The sequence below is a fragment of the Fundulus heteroclitus genome, chromosome 23 (assembly GCF_011125445.2).
Source record: "Fundulus heteroclitus isolate FHET01 chromosome 23, MU-UCD_Fhet_4.1, whole genome shotgun sequence".
Taxonomy (NCBI): Eukaryota; Metazoa; Chordata; class Actinopteri; order Cyprinodontiformes; family Fundulidae; genus Fundulus; species Fundulus heteroclitus.
In genome coordinates this window covers 32080979-32099084 of record NC_046383.1, presented here as the reverse complement: position 1 = coordinate 32099084, position 18106 = coordinate 32080979, and the positions used below count along the sequence as shown (strand labels likewise).

The 18106-nt window shown below is 41.0% G+C and overlaps 1 protein-coding gene across 1 annotated transcript in view; it reads right to left on the bottom strand.

Moving 5' to 3' along the window:
* Positions 1-18106, bottom strand: part of psd2 (pleckstrin and Sec7 domain containing 2) — a 53945-nt gene that overhangs the window by 14134 nt on the left and 21705 nt on the right. Inside the window, exon 3 of the mRNA XM_012866814.3 lies at positions 13391-14167. Within this exon, the coding sequence (XP_012722268.2) occupies positions 13391-14167 (777 nt within the window). The remainder of the gene's footprint in view (positions 1-13390; positions 14168-18106) is intronic.

The following is an 18106-nucleotide window of genomic DNA, read 5'->3' as shown; positions in this document are numbered from 1 at the left end:
ATTATGTTTTGGGTTATGAGAGTGAAGGGGGCCGAATACAAAAGAACACTACACCTCTCAGATTTTATTTGTAAAATATTCTGACACTCATTTTCCTTTCACTATATAAGTGATACTTTGTGTTTGTCTATCACATAAAATCCTAATAAATCTGATAAGGTTTGTGGTTGTAATGTGACCATAACATAAAGAGTTTAAGGGTATATAAACTCTTTTCAGGACACTTTGACTCTTAATAACCTTCATGAAGTGCCTTGGTTTTGATGCTCCTCCACTCTAGTGTCGCTTGTGACCATCTACTCTTCATCTGACCATTTATTTGTTAGGAATTAAAAAGCTATTTACTTTATCAGTAGATCTCCAGGGAACATAAACAGTGGCAGTGCGATGAGCTGTCGGATGTAAACTCCTCCACCTTATCCTGATGAAGAATCACTTGCATGAACGTGTTGAGATGACAGATAGTCAGTAGAAAACAGCCTTTCACAGAGAGCGTGAGCTCAGCCTTGGGGACAGGGTGGGGAGTTTCCAAGAGGAGTATAAAAAAAACTGGTCTTTGGAGTGGAGAAGGAGTCATCTGATTTTGTTTGGAGATGGGACTTAAATGTTTCCTGTAATGCTCCCAGTGGAGGGGTTGTGAACACGTGAAACAGGAAGAAGACGGACAAACCGATTCCCTTCAACTTACAGCATTCAGCGTAAAACCTGGGAAGACAGCTATTTATGCAATACTTGAAATACAAAACAAATAACACAAAAAGAAATCCATAAAGACACACAGACATCATAGATATAGTTTAAACACATTGGGACTTAACAAAAAAAAAAAAAAAAAAAAAAAAAAAACAACAGAGGCCACTGGTAAGCCATCCATGCAGTAGAAATTGCTCTCGCTTGTCTGACCATATTAATTCACAAGCTTCAGAGAGACCTCATAAATCATTCAAAGCTCACATCAGTCATGGGGCTAAAATGATACTGGCCTTCCCCCATGCAAAGTTCTCTACCAATAGCAGAACAAGCACACAACTACACACAACACTGGAGGTTATAAGACAAAAAGCACTGGACATCTAGCTCAGCTTTTGAGCCAACACATTTACCAGAGGCTAAGTAGCACACAGAGAAACTATTAGTTTGTATAAAAGCCCAATTCTGTAGCCCGAGGCCAAGCGTTTTCTGTCACTGTGGCCGCCACGCAGTCTGCACGCGTGCGTGTGTCAGAGTCATGTCAGAGAATCAGAGAGCATGAAGAGGCATGCCAGTGACTCACATGCTAATCTTCTGCTGAGCAACGCCTGTACTCACACCTAGAAAGGTATGTCTGCAGGCAAGGTGGAAGTGGGTGTGGAGGAGGAGGCTGAGGGTCGCCATGCCAATTTACAGGGGGGGGGGGTACTTTGTTTATTTGTGAAAAATTATTTAACAAATACATTTTTCAGCATTGTAGAAGTAGACAATTGCACGCCTGTTGTTGCATGCATGTTGAACACACCGCTGCAATACTGGACTTTTGCACTCAAAACAAGCAATAAAGACACAAAAACTGACCGACAATAACCTGCAACTTTTTCCATTGTTCATGCAAACAGGTTTTTCAATTTCTTTTAAAACTTGCTCTAAAAAAAAGGTTTGGTGGTCTAGTAAATGTGGTGAATTGGTAAGAATGTCTAACGTTCAAACACAAGTTATATAATATTCACGACCAGCCTTTCCATTATTAATTATTATTATTATTATTATTATTATTATTATTTCGTGAAACATTTTTGACCTGAGGCTCCAAATACATGTGAGCAGCAGTTATCTTTACAAGACTGATCAAATATTGACCAAACAAATGTCTCTTTACATTCTGTTTATTGACATGTTTAATGAAGATTTCGCCTGCAGTTCGTCAGGACTTACTTTAGCTAATCTTGGGTGATTTATGCAACAATCAAACGTTTAAACAACATTTCCTGGTCTTGCAGCATCATAGTTTAAACCCTGATGGAGACAAACTTCAGCCAGCGGTTCTGTTTCAGGCTTTTTGCTCGTTCGTTACGTTTAAACAAACATTTTAAGCGCTAAAAAGTTCATCTGTGGTCCCGGTAAGATTTTACCAGACGCACCGACTCGTTATTTCCATGTTGGCACCACATCCTAATGTTAACGTTTCCGCCCAGTTCAATGGCTAAGCAGAGACGGGTGGAGGTAAGTTAAAACTCACAGGAGTTGCAGCAAGAAGTGGAAATGAGCCTCATGTTCGTCCTTCCACATCTCGGCTCCTGGAAACGAGCGGCTGAAGGCGCGCTGCGGACCGAGCCCTCATCATCCAGCGGCCGCGGTTAAAACGCCCATCGCGCCGGTTTGCGCCTCAGCGCCGAGCCGAAAAACGATTTCCTGAGCGGCACCGGGACCAGAGGACAAACACCGCCAGCTGCTGAAGAACCAGAAGTGTTGGTCCTGGATAGTTTGAGCACGCAGGGCTTTTTCCTTGAAGTTTCTTGGTTGCTCCGGACTCCTCACAAAGGAGAGGATGTTGGAGGCGGAGCGAGCGGCTGGACGGGCTTTTCCTGACGGACTGCGCTGTTCCTAGTGGCGGCTTTACAATGGCTCTGTGTGTCCGGGCCAGCACAACTTCCTCTGCACTAAAATAAAAAGGCTGGGGGCCAACAGAGCGGCTCTGTGTGCGCAGGGTATCCTGTATCCTGACTCCTGGACATAGCTAACATGTTTGGAATCACATAAATCAGAAAAGCCTGGCCTGCATTTGCATTCATCCCTTCTTTTTTTTTACCTAAAGACAAATCAAAAAATGCCTTTAGAAATCCCACAACAATCAGTAACATATAAAGCTTGGTAACATCAAGAAAAGCATGCAATCTAGTCTAGACGATTGCTGATTGTGACACCTGAAATATTAGATTCTACCAAGTATTGCATCCAAGCAGTCTTTAGCAATCGTGATATTACACACACTAATACTGGGACTATGACTGTGATTTAAATGTTGTGCAGCTCGAGTAAATAAAGTCCACCAATGTGTTATTTAACCTCAGCAATAATGCAGCCGTTCTGCCTCAGAGGTTTAGAGAGAACATTAAGCCGGGCATTCACTCCTATGTTTTCGTCTGAGAAGAAGAACAATTCCCTCGTTTGCACATATGCAGTGCGTGAGGTCGGGGGAAATCGTAGACGCTGGTAGCTCTGCTTCAACAGCAGGATTCGCTCACGATCACCTCACGAGGGCCGACTGAATTTCAAATATGTTTGATTTTTGATTGTCTTCATGCAGGGCAGCTGCATCCTCTAAGCAAACCACACCAGAAGATCACTGACGAGATGCTGGCACGTCACTTGGTGACAAACAGTACAGGTTAGATGTTTGTCCATCCATCCATCCTCTAACCTGTGCTGGTCCCTTTCTCCAGCGATCATTGGGCGAGAGGCGGGGTATACCTTGGACAGGTCTCAGATGTTTGTTAAGTTAATTTTCATTAACTTGGTAGAAAAAAAGCAGAAGAAATTTTTATCATTGCAATTGCACATTCCAAATTTGTCTTCTGCATTTAGCACATGCCTTAGGGAGCAGTGGGCTGCTTTCTAAGTTTCTTGCTCAGGGACCCATAGTGGCAGCCTGTGATGTTTGAACTGGGTTCTTGCAGCCCTGTCAGAACGCACTGCTCTGACCACTAGATCACCGCTGGCAATCACTTACAAGTGATTGCATTTACTCCAATCAGTCCTAACAATGACACAGACTCAAAAAAGAAATGAAGCAGTGGCGTGGTGATGGTGCAGGGGTAGTGCGTGTGATCAATGTACGGAGACCTCAGTCCTCAATGCGGCCGTCCCGGGTTTGACTCCCAATCCATGGACTTTTGCTGCAAGTTATCCTGCATGTCTCAACCCAGTTTCCTGTCTATCCACTTTCAAACAAATGCTACTAGTGACACAAACAGAAAAGGATTCAGCAGAACATTTGTGAAAATAAGATGTTTTGCCAGTCTCTAAATTTTTGGCTACGACTATGAGGTCCATGACCATATGGAGACTTTTGCTGCTGAGCACTGGTCACAAGTCTGTCTGCCATGACTCATGATATCTTTGTCTCACACGAAAACACACACACACACACACAACAGACTTTTCATACCGCAGAATTTATAGACCTGCTCGACAACTGCTTTTTGGGAAAACCTCATGCAAAACCGGAAGAAGTTATGTAAATCATATACAACCTATTAAAGTCACCCTCACCTTGGGATTCTAAATAAATACGCCAGACAACACTGCCAGAATGCAAAGCTTGACTTAATCAGAAACTGAGCGTTTGGGCTTTTGGCCTCATCTAGCTATATAACACTATATAAACTCATATCTGCATGTTTTCAGTGAAAACAAAGATATCTCAGATTGAACTGGCCCTGATGAAAAACTTCTAATAGAATTAATTTCGTCTCTGTAGCTATGTTTAAAAGATTTCATGATTGGATTAAAATGTATTCAGATTAAATAATCAGATTGCACCGTTTATATGGGCACACAATCAATTAATCCGATCCTAATGTGCGTGTATATGCACCTGGTTTAATTCAGAATACCACTACTCTGAAATGCGCGGTTATCAAATTCCCCTGTAAAAAAAAACAAAAAAAAAAAAAACAGAGTAGAATTAGTATTTCCATCAAAGCAGTATTATATGAGTTTAGCACCCAGATTGGACTTGAATAAGGCTCTAATTACGGTTGAAATGTTACTGAGTAAGCAACAATTTTGAGCTCTTTTATATTTTCGAACTGAAAGGTTGTATCGGGAGCCCCAGACAGTTTTGCTTCCCGATGTATTTCTACCACTCGCCAACGCAGAACTACATTACATTTAGGTTGCACATGCGCACTGGGGTCACTTTGCCACATTCGGAATCATTTGAGCCTGATAAGCATTTATATGCAAATTGATTAAATTAGCTATCGGCATAAACCACCCCTCACATTCAGAATATAATTTAATTCTGATTGAGCTTAATCCGATCACAATATTTGGATTGGCTTCTTTACATGATGCATTTTTATTTTGATCGGCCCTTTATTCCGATCACATTTGTCCATGTAAACATAGCTATTGACTGTTAAATGTGCTGTAAACCTTTTTCTATAATCCCCATTGAAACACCAATGGGAGTAATAAAGTTGATATCTATTACTTAAAATCAAAATATGCTGCACTTCTTCTCGAGGGAGCAAACTTGTTCTGCAGCAGTGACTGCAAATACCTGATGTTCCTAAAGGAGTAATCTAGAATAGGATATATCAAATAGGTGACTATTTTGCTATGGGGCAGGGTGCATTATCCTGCTAAAAGAAGGCACATCTGGTCACCAACAACGCTTACATAGGTGGGGTGTGTCAAAGTAACACAAATATGGAGGCCAGGAACAAGGCTTTCCCTACTGAACATTGCCTAAAACATTACATGGTCTCCACTGACTTGTATTCTACCCATAGTCTATCTTGCTGCAACGTGTTCCCCAAGTAAGCAATCCACATCTTCCATTGCTTTGTGATCCAGTTCTGATGCATGTGTGCCTAATGTTGGTGCTTTCAGAAGTGAGAAGGGGTGAGCAGAGGCTACTTATTTCTCAGTGGCTATACAGCCCCATCCACAGTAAACTGTGAAGCACTGTACATGCTGACACCTTTCTGTCAGAACCAGCGATCTGAGCAACAGTAGCTTGCCTGGAGGACTGGACCACACGGTTCAGCCCTCCCATGACCCTCCCAGTGCTTCACCACTACTATGGAGAGCCTCTGACAAAGTCATCTAATCATCAGGGTTTACTATAATGACAGCCCATCCTTTGCTGGGCATGACAGCTAGAGATAGGCACCAGCACCCCCCATGACCCCACAAGGGATAGATGTGTTAGAAAATGGATGGATTCCAAAGACACAGACTACATGCCTATGTATGTGCTAATTGTATATACCACCTTGGACATTAAAGTGACTGGAACACGTGAAGTCAACAGTTTGGATAGGTGAGTGAATACCTCTGGCAATATGCTGTGTACCCAGCAACAGGTGCCATGAGGAAAAAATTATCAGTGCCTGCTTTACTTGACATTGGTCTTAATGTTATGCCTGATTGGTGTACAAAGGGGTATGAATACCTCAAAGATGGATCTCTGAGGACTTTTGCTGTTATTTAATGGTTTCTGTAGCAATTTAAACTACTTTCAATGTGCATGGAGAATGGCAGACCAAAGATGTTGGAGCCCTTATGTGTTTAGGAATTTTACAGATTACAAAAGGATCCCCACCCCCACCCCCAATTTAAGATAAAGGTCTATTTTTTCTTTTAAATATGAAAAGCACAACTACATCCCAGCCTGGTTTCAAAGGTGAAGTAGACAAATGCAGCAGTTAACTGAACCAAAAGTTAAGTATTACAGCCCAGAATCTGGTAAACTAGCCCATGTCAGAAGTCATGTAGCATCTAAAACAATAAAAGATGAGATACTTCCTAAAAGCTCCTGCACTACTTTGCAACCATTTCTGACATGTATTGAAAAAATGGACAGTAGCTGCTTCTGTTTGTATACATTACCGTGTGTACATCCAGTATGTTTGCAACCCTCAAATCTTAACACACCAAGTGTAACTTGGGCTCTGGGATTTCAACTCTGAGGTAGTCTTCTGCTAGTTTATCTCCTGATTGTACAAAACTCTGTCAATAAAAGGACCTTGATCAAAATTGGTCAAGTATTTAAGGATCATTTCATTAGACATTTTAACATCAACATTTCTATATTCAAACATCCACTCTGAATCACAGGATTATCTTCTGTATCAAATGATCAGTGGTCAGCTTTTACTGATAACTGTTATGAAAACCTAAAACCAAAACTGCAAGCAAAAACTAGATAAATGTTAAAAGTCCAAATTAAAGCCCCTTTAAAAAGAAGGAAAAAAAAAAAGCTCCACGGTTTTACCTGCAAACCTGTTTTCTCATCATAGTGTCGATTTATTTCCTGTCTCGCTCTTGCAGTCTCCTTTTCCAGACACAGAAACACAACAACACCACTTAGCTGCAAACAATGAACAATGGTGACCTCTTTTGGCTGAGTGAGACCAATTATGCTCAGGTGTGAGATTGTGGCTGGGGAAACGCTGCACAGCAGCCTCGTCTGAAACACAGAAATTAACCTCTGTGGAAGAAAAACAAAAAAAAAACGGCCACACTTCAACAGAGGGTGTCAGAGAGCAGCGTCCCAGTCTGCGGTAGGAAGAACCTCAGTCAGCCGAAACAGTCACTGCTACAGTAAGAATGTGGGATGTGTCATTAAACACGGAGTGGAGCTATAAATAGACAGGGATAAATCTGCCAGCATTGAAATGATTCAGTTACTGTGTGTTGCGGAAAGCGGTTGGAAGAAAATTCTGTGTTTTGCAAAAGTGTGTCCTCATCTTTTTGTGTCTCTATCAGTGTGTGCGTGTGTGTGTGTGTGTGTGTTTGTGTCCATATTGCTGCCTGTGTGAGAGCCAGGAAAAAGATAATCTGCAGGATGTTTCTGCAGAGCTATAGGACCACGCTGAGGTTTTTATTTCCTAAATGATGCAATGAAAGATTTGTGCATCTGAGAGAGACAGAAATAGAGACATATGCGGACATCTCATATCGGTGTCATTGAGAAAGCTTCAGGATGTGTGCGACATAAGCACAGCCCTCGTTTATGCGAGCGCTGCTCCTGGCCTGTGAGTCTTTTATGTCTATGTGCGTTTTTCACTCGACGTACATGAAAGAGATTAGTCAACGCGCCAGAGCTGCTTCTCTGATACGGAAACAACTGTGCCCGGCTTTTATCTGCTTTGCTTGAGCTCTGATCTTTTAGGCCTAGCGAGGTAGTGTGAGGAACACGTGCAGCAGTACAACGCATGCACGCAAATAACAGACCAGACACAAAGATGAGATATTATATGCAGAGATGTACAAATAGATACTAATTTGCTCCGGCACTAACATCACAACAGTTTGTGCTCTAATGCGATCGTTTGCACTGCAGTTTGTCTTTGTGCGTAAATCGCTGACTGCATGCACACTGCAAGTTTGATCCGCCATCATTAGTAGGCTGCTGGCCAGACAAATGCAGAGAATGCATTTTTATGATCATCACTGACTAATCAACAACATGATTGATTGCATGAATCGATCAATATAATACTAAAAAAACACTGCGATATAAAAGGCTAGTGTTGTTATATCTTACTGCTGTACATCTTCCACTACTTGTCAATTTTTTCTACGACCCAGCCACCTGATCCATATTTTTCTATGCTGCGTCAGAACAATTGCAAACAGCAGAAAGAGCGCATGCATGGAAAGCTTTCTTTTCAGCTCTCAAGCTGCCATATATGCTTTGTTGATTATCTAGCTGCAGGAAAAATTTTTTACTAAGTGCGAATACACACTAAGAACTGTAGGATTTTGAACCTTTTTTGTTAGTCCCACAAATGCGGTCTATGCAAGAGTGGCAAGAAGTAGGCAACTGTCAACAGAAAGCCGTGAAAATCGTGTTCGCAGTTTGCCTCAAACTCTGTGGGCAAACCGAAAAACAAAGTCGCCATACGAGACCAAACTTGTAACTTTTGGTCTTAGTGTTAGTGCACTGTTCCTGCTGGTGATTATGTGGGTCCTTAGCCACTGGAGAGGTGTGAGAGGATGATAAATCACTCAATAGGCTTCTGAAAAAATATGTCCCCCTCACTTCTGAGAGGATGGTTACGCCCTTGCAGCTTTCCACTCGACATCAACTCTTATAATAGATCCAGGACTAAAGTGTAATGGTTGAGATGAAAGTCTATAACCACCTGCTAGAATTGCCCCATTAAAAGTCCAGAGCTAAATCTAATCAAAGATGTGTGGCAAGACTCAAAAATGTAAAATGTAAATCTGACTGAGTTTAAGAGATTTTGCAAAGAACAACGGGGGGAAAAAAATGTCAGTTTCAGGACGTAAAAAAAAAAACTGGTTGATACACGTCGCAAAAGACTTGCAGCCCCAGTGGGGATAAATACAAAAATAATGCACACTTTTTAAGATTTTTTATTTGTAAATAATTAACCTTTGTTTTTCACATTTTACAATCATGTGCCACTTTGTGTGATGATCTATTACAACACAATGCATTGAGGTGTGTGGCTCCACATGATAAAATGTAAAAAATAAAAACAGAAAAAGCTCTAGGGTATGAATATCTTTGCAGGACTCTCTATCTGTTGGTGCACAGCTGCTCTGTCCTGCAGTGAAAAAGACTAGTTGCCCATCACGCTCCGGGAGCCAAAATGTGTAACCATGGCTAGCCACTGGAGAGAATGGAGGCGAGGAATGAAAGATAAGAAGCAGCAGAGGAGCAACACTATGGGGGAAATGGAAAACAGTGGGATGCAGTGAATAGCGGAGGATGGGGGATGTGGGTGATTTCAGATGAGATAAAGTGGCGTGAGACGGATCAAGAGGAGAAATGGATGGAAGGTGTGACACAGCCAACAATGACTGGGTGACAGGAAGCAAAAGATTATAATAGTGCACATCATGCATTTAAAAAAAATGCAAATTTAAAACAAACACTGATATCCTATCTTACATAAAAACAGTTTGGGTGGGGAATTATGACTGAAAACGGGTTAAATGTGCATTTATGAATGTATGGTGAATGTTTTTAAGGAAAACAACAAAACCTACTTTTAGCCGTTTAGAACTAGCATTATCCTTAAAAGTGAGAAACATTTTTAATAAGAGATGCCTCCTATAGTTAATGATATAAGACCTGACTTGCACAGAAAAATATGAATGCCCTCCATTTAATCCTATAAAGGACCAAAGCAGAGCTGAGATCAATGGCAGGGTGAAAATGGATTCTGAGTGTGTTTAAAACTTTCCCCTTCAAGACTGCCAAACAGATGTATCCACTCCAGATCTGAGTGCACAAATGTCTGGCAAGCCGGCTAGCACAGAGCAATAACCGCTCACTTATGCTCATGCACAATCGCATTCACTCCAAGACCCTGCTAGGCAGAGGGAAGCTGAAGACGATAATGTCATGGCACAAACAATAGCTCATTGAGGCTGGCGCTGGTGGTCAGGAAGCCAGGCCGTCCTTAAGGAACAACATCTGCAGACTGGATTGACACAGAGAAGAGAGCTCGGAGCAGAGCTGACATCCAAAACCCTGCCTGAGCTGTGAAGCAATGCAGAAAAACAAGCCTCCGAGGCTGTGTAAATGCCAGGCAGGAAGACCTATGGCAATGGCTGTAGCGAGCTAGCAAGGTTTTCCCCATATGGTTCTTGTTACCGCCTCCCTCCCCCCCCAGTGGCTCTGCGCCATCTTCCTCAACCCTTTTAGGGCTATTAAGGTAATTATATGTAAGGAAGCAATGTAAGCTGCTGCTGTACTCCCACAGGCCCATGGGGACTTTGCAAATGATGCTCAAAGTGGATGAGTTTACAATAACGGGAGAAAATCATTAAACTAGTTCAAAAGATTGTTTTCTCTGTAATAATCCTGAAACATGTAGGAGCATTGTGGTTTAGGGATTTTCCGTTCATGTCATTACATCTCTGGCCACTATTTTTCTCTTTCTATGATTTTTGTGTTTCAGTGGGTCTAACTTGGCTCGGTTTTAGGTATCGCTTGTCTTTGCTCCTCCTTCATGCTTGTCTCTTACATCCAAGCTTATCTTTATTTAATCGGCCATCTAACATGACGTGATTCTGTCATGTTCTCTCTCTGTATATCTCCTCCTTGGTATCTTAGATGCTGCTTGTCGCGTACTCTTGTTGTCATCGCCTTACCTCCAGCATGGATGCCCCCCCTGCATGCTAATGGTTTCCATGTCTGTTCAGCAGCTTCTTAGATTGTGTTGTGGACTCCCCGCCAGTTCAGTGCCTTTCTGTTTCTAAAAGTAAAGTTAGATTTTTGACTTTGCTCTACGCCCAAAACTATTTCCCCTATGGGTCTCCATCCACTACTTACATAACAACATAAAATCATTTGTAGCCAATTTTTTGCAACTGTTCTTGATGAAAAGTTGTTGAGAGGGCCAAAAGATGAGCTGGCCCTGTCTGAATTTGCCAAACATTCAGTAACCACCAACAAATGCAGTAACCCTCCTTTAACACTCTTAGAGCAACTATTTCAGTTGGAACTTTATCATTGATTAAAGGCCTTTTACAACAATTATATCACTATATAACTCTTACATACAGACACAGATCCGTGTAGTCTTATCCCATGGATATGCAAAAAGACCACATTATAAAGAGATTAAGGTAAGTAAGGTAAAGAGACCTTTTTTCTTCCTCACTGAATAAATTTATCTCCAAGAGCAGTTTGAATAGAAATGAGACTGGTCAGAGATTATGTGTAAAAAAAAAAGAAAAAAAAAATAGTTTGATGCTTATTTAAAAAGAGCACCTTCACCTTTAGCCCACACTTTTTCTCTCTAAGTACTCACTGCAGGGTTTCATTTTACTAATGCCACCTGCTGGTTGAGTCAAGGTTACAAGTTAATTACACATTTAGTCCGCTGCACAGACTAAAGATGATGGAAAGGAAACTAATCATGTTAACTTATCAGAAGGGATTAACAATCCTCTTTTATGACGTACAGATTGTTCTGTCAAAAAAATAAAAAATAGGAACAACACCTTTACCGAAACTAGGTCAAGACACAAAATAGAGAATACAACCCTGTAGTTAAAACATCATGTGTTCAAATCTCAGTTGGAGGATTTCTGCATGTTTTCTACATGGTGTCTTTCTCCGTGTGCTCAGTCTTCCTATAGACATGCAGGTAAGGTTAGAGTTTGAGATGCAAAACTGTGTGCGTGGGAAAATAAGTAAGTAAAAGGCCCCTGATCCACTGGCTTCTGGGACATGATCAGGCTCCCAAAACCCTGAGCACAGTCAGAAAAAAGCACTGATGAAATAGGTCTTGGTTATGTAAGACCAAAAAGGCTGGAAGTCCACACCAAGTCAGTGCTTTTGTGACACATCCATGATAGTCATCTCTTGTGGTTGGATCAAAGTTGCTGCACAGCTAATGTAGCTTCACACAGGCTATAGAGGTGTTCACTGAAGTGAACGGGCCCATGTGTGAATGAATAACGTGCTCCTGGTTTGCTCTGTGACAGTAACAAAGGGCAAACAGCAGTGGCCAGATGATGATTTCTGTTATGACGTGTGGTGTGAAAAAGACTAGTGACATACCACTTCCTTTGTATTACAGACATTTTCTCTGTTAGCTATGCACATCCCTGTGTAACACACACAGCCTACTGGCCATTTAAACACAACTCAACCAAACACTGAGCAGCTCCCTCCTACAACACAATCCATGGACTAAGTATTGTATCAAGAAGTCTGTTGGTGAACATACATTGATGATTTTTGTTTGATTGGCACTAACCAGTACCCAGTCATTTAGAAGGTCATACAGTTTGTCGTTCACTAATCAGTGAACACACCATATCTAACAGGCTGTGGGAAGAAGACTAAAAGTTAGCTAAGTTCAGTATCAGTGGGGTTTTTGAAAGTCTGGGGAAGCACAGAGATGCAGGAGGCTATTTAAAAAGAAACTATTTTCTATATTTCAACACGTTCATTTGGGCTGTGAGAAAGCGAGAAAGAGCAAGACTTTCAGCAGATAACAGGAAGGCTGAACACATTCAAGCAATGTTGATTTGTTTTAGCTTTTCAAGCTTTTAACCTCTCTCTGTCTATCATGGAACATGGTGGGTTTGAAATCTTGGCAGATTTTTGTAAATTTCAGTTCATGTAAAATTTACTATCCATGGAAAATATACAAAGTGACTGCTGTTTTAATAATGCTAGCCACGCTAACTGGGCAAATAACTACTATAAGATGCTGAAGAACATTTAAAATGATACCTCCATAATCCTTTTGTCTTTGGCTTGAAACAGAAAAACTCTGCGTTATAGTGACACCTCTGACATGTGCAGTTTGGCATAACCTCTATTCCTATTATATCTAATTATTAACCACTCATGACAGGAAAACTGGAAAAACATCTTCATACATCTTCTTGTAGTTATTTAAGATAAATTAGAATCAGGTCAGAAAGAAAAAATAGAAATTTGTCACAGCATTCTTATGCAGCACTACTGAATGTGACCAATCTTAAAAAAAATGTTAAGCATAGAGACAAATATAGACTAAATTTATTGCAACACATTGCATTATATGTAAAGTGTGTTTTTCCTTCATTAAATCAAGTAAACAAGTCTTGATTATAGATGGGTAACTTTGGCATTGCAACTTTACATCATCAAAAACTGTAAGATGTTTGACTAACACAACCTTTAAATCTGCCTCATCCTTACCTGACCGAGCTGATCATGGCTCTGCTGCCCTCAACGGCTCCCTGGGAGTCTGAGTGGTATCCATTGGGAATAGCCCAGCGTCCAGGCTGGCTCAGCACAAACTCCGACCTGCTCCCTGGTATGGTTGTCCGTAACGGACTTCCCCCTACAGCACCATCTGATCCACCTGGACACATCGAGCTCTTCCCAGTTTTATCATCACTATCAAGGGCATCTGGTGCCGCCTCAGCCCCTTCTTGTTCCTGAACTGTTGCCAGCTCCAGCTCTAGAGGTTCAGGCCCCAGTAACAGCGACCTCTGTTGGATGAGTGGAGTCAGTGGTGCCTCAAAGCTGACGCAGCTGTCAGTCTCGTCCGTGAGTGACAGCACGTCCAAAGAGTCGAGGCTGCTGTAGCACGTGCCGCCCCTTAACAGGGCAGACTCCACAATGCGCTCGAATGTGGAGCTGAAACCATCTTTATTATCCACCACCTTGTTTTTCTCCTTCTCTTCTTCCTCCGACTCTCTCTCCTCTTCTTCTTCATGCACATCGACCTGCTCTACAATCTGCTCAAATGCTGAGCTGAAAGTGTCCTGGTGCTCTGTTTCATCTCCATCTCTCTGGGCCCCTTCCTCCTCTTCCTCTTCATCGTCCTCCACCTCTGTGTTGGCCTGCTCCACAGTCGTCTCAAAGTTGGAGCTGAAAGTGTCCAGGTTTGTATGTCCCTCCCTCTCTTCTCCCCCGTCCTCCTCTCCAACCCCGTCCTCATCATCGTTTCCACTCATACCGTTTGCAAGTCTGTAAAAGTGAAAATAAAATAAAGGTAGAAATCATCTAAATGTGACCTTTTTTTTGGAATGAAAGACATGCAAACAAAAAACCTGCAATGACGGCACTGCTCTGAATTAACATTTGTCCAACCATTGCTTTAATTCAAAACTAGAGTATTCTACTACAATGCTCATGAGATAGCAATGTAATTAGTTTCATGAAATATAAGTTTACAGTTCTGGTCAGAAGATTTAGATACAATAATTGACTTTACATCATTTTTAATCAGGATATTTAATGATGAATTTGCAATTACTCTATTTTTTCTGAATGGTCATAAAACAATCAACTTCAGTGACTGTCAAAAAAACATGAGTTTTTGTGTAGCCCTCCTAATTTTAGGTTTCAAAACCGTGGAGTGTTGGACAAATGAGGATGTATGTATCTTTGCAACCATTTGGCTTCCATGTGACCTCATGCTGGTCTATAATTGGTTACTCAAAGATTCCTGGGGGTACAGAGGAGAATCCAATCAGCTTAATTCATGATACCTGTTGATCAAAGTCTCACCCCTGGCAGCTCAGATGTACGGGTGCGAATGTCACTCAAACGTTTGAATGCAAATGAAGGAGTCAGACTCCAACAACGAAGACAGGAGAGAATGGCACAGCAGACAGTTGGTCATTTATTTAAAAAATAACAATTTTGCACAGCTTTCGATGGAGGACTTAAAGCAGACAAAAGACTTAGACCAGACCGATCAGACCCAAAAATCCAGCAGTAGGTAAGTGACCGTGGAGGGATTTATGGTCAAGTACAGTTTATTGTTAAATGGTAATTTCCAACCTCTATCATTTTTATCACCGACCGCCACTGGCTTGAGCCCATCACAAACTGTAAGCTGCTAGAACACTAGCATCACTGTCCACAGTCAAGTCAGTTTAACATCACAATGGACTGAAAAGGTGCCGGCCAAGAAAGAGTCCCCTGCTTCAAAATGGACACCATTCAAGATGACAGAAGTTGGCAACAGCTCACACAGACGATCCAAATGCCTAATGAAGTAAGGTTTTAAGGATAAGATGAGAATTGAGCTTTCTGACCACAGTAAAAAGAGCTATGCCTGGAAAACTCGACCACTTATAGTGCTACATTACACAAAGTGAGTATGGATGACAGAGGGCTGCCTCACGTGAAATCAACAGCTAGATGGTTAAAACTTCAAAAATGGCTCAATGCTCCCCCAGGACAATCACCCCAAACACACATGAAAACTGTATAAGCTGGTTCTATCTGAGAAAAACAACCAATAGTGAACCGATGAGCTCAATCAGTTCTGAAGAGAAAATTGGCCTCCAAAGATGTGTAGATTCCCTGGAACTGACTCAGGCACATTTTACCAAATATTACTGTGGGGTGTACTTACCGCATGTAAAATTAGTATCTAACATGTCAACATTTTTCTCAGATAAAATATTTCTAATTGAGCCATTAACATGAAATTCACACCAGATGTCTGTAACAACCCAAGTAATCCACACACACAAAGAAATCAAGCCAAACAAGTACACAAGTAAAAAAAGTGGAAGTGAAGAAATGAGTCATATGTAATGCTCAGGCAGGACTTTAAACAAATCTTCAGCATAAGCTGTCTTCAAATCGTGAAGATCCAGGGTTTCTAAAGGAAAATCCACACGAAGCCAAACAGTGCCAAAATAAGATATCCACAATGAAATGCTTCAGTGTAATGACGAAATTGCCTGAAGCCAAACAAGCCGTAATAGGCGCTGTAATATGTATATGTAATTGTGGCAATGTCTAGCCGGTTATGCATATAGGGGTGTCACAATGGAGACGCCACAGGGGCAGCTTTGAACCTATCCACTGTGGGAGGGTTTCAGATGTAGTTGGGTTTGCGGCCACTTCGTTGGGACGGGACCCCCTTAATGACAAAGAAGCTTGTGGTGTACATCCAAACCCAACTTCGTCTGGAAGGGGCCTATTATTCAGTTCTTCCCATGGGCGTAGGTTTGTATAGGGACCATAGGGACATGTCCCTACCAATAATTCGATGTGAATAACATGTTTATAATTTACAATACATCGTTGTTACAGCAGTCGCTTATTTTCCTCTCGCAGCTCTGCTGCTTGGCGGCGGCTGCTGCTGCAGCTCCGTCTGCCAGCCTGCGTGTCCAGTCGGTCTTTCCTGTCGCTTTAACTTAGCAGCGCACGTAACTGTGCTGTGTGCTGTTTAACTCCACTCTCATTGGTTGTTTTGCCTTAAGTCCCGCCTTCTCTCTCCCTGGTTGGTTGTTTTCTAGTGCGTGCATGTGCATGCATACTTGCAGCGCGAAATTTAAATTTAATTCACACTAGAATACTGCGGTTACTACAACGATTAAAAAAAATTATATTATCCACGCTATAACAGGCAATAGAAGAAGCAGGAGAGAGTAGTTTTCATTTGTGGAACTTAAGAAATGTAAGTAACCAACGTTAGCATCTTAAAATAATATTTAATTCTGAAGTATAATACATTTTATCAACAAAAATATTCAGTGTCAGGCAGGAGTTCTGAAGACTGCTGGAAAAATCGACAAGCAAAGAATGTAAGCTTTCAAAAAATCCCTTTAAGGCAGTTCAGATATAAATAGCAGGTGTTATTCGTTTTATAGAGTATAACAATACGAGATGGTGCCTAAACATTGCTATTTTTTGTTTAGAAAGCATAATTAGGGTTCAACATAATAATAGTGCTATTTAATTATTTCTACTTTACGGAAAGTACAAACAGAGGAACACATTGGTTTGATTTTACATAGATTTCCACACAGTCCATAAGTAAATTAGTACAAATATTAGTGTCCGGTAAAAATGCTTGAATCTGGCTGTTTATTTTGGAGATTATTACATTACGGATAAGATAGTGTTATATTTTATTTTAATAATTGTTAAAAGCGATTTTATATTTGAATAAACTTAGGCTCATGCTTAGTGTTGTGATTGTAGATGATGCCACCAAAAATGAAAAGAGACATAAGGAGCTATTTTAACACTCAGACAGTAAGTATCATAGGATGATATAAAAGGTTGTGTTACATTTAATCCTTTAATACTAAAAACACACTTGTATAATAGTAACATTATATGATTATAGGAAACACAGATATCCAGTAATAATGATGCAGGGCAGCTTGGATGTGAAGCAGCTGGCCCTTCAGTGCTTCAGGTGATGTCTAATTTATTTTAATTACAAATTAAGGAGCAGCTTTTTATTTATATACAATATATATAGTGCTTATAAAATTTGTATTAATGTAGCAAAAAATACTGCTTTTTTCTTTAAACGAAATGTCCCCTGATGCTCATGTCAAGTATAAAAAAATAGGGGCATGCATATTGCGTAGGACCAATGACATCAAACCAATGAAACTTGAGACCAGTAGTGTCCCTACCAAAGTTGAAATCAAACCTACGCCCATGGTTCTTCCTATAGCTTTCCTATTGAATACAAGTCAGGCAAGTGAATGGACTATTCTAGTAGTTTCACTTTCTTTGTGTGGCATCAGTTAAGAGTTTCCTTGGCTGTGTTTTTGGGACCATTGTCTTGCTTGAAAATCCAATCCATCTTCAGATTCCTATCAAGGATGCCCCAGTACATATCTCTATTCAATTATATGAAGTCTGACAGTACCATATGCTGTAAGACATGTCCACACCATAATCCTCCAACCTACAAACTTACTTTTGGTATTGTGTTCTAGGAGGAAAGTGCAAAACTTTTGTTCCTCCAAACATTGTGTGTGCAACAACATTCAGTTCAGCTTTGGCTTAATCTGACCAGACTATTGTATATTCTTCCAGTGTTTCATCCGGCCTGTCCAAACCTGCAGGATACTCTAAGCAAGCTCCAACATGCTTTTCCTTCATCAGTGGAGTCTTGCGCAGTGAGTGTGAATAGGAGCA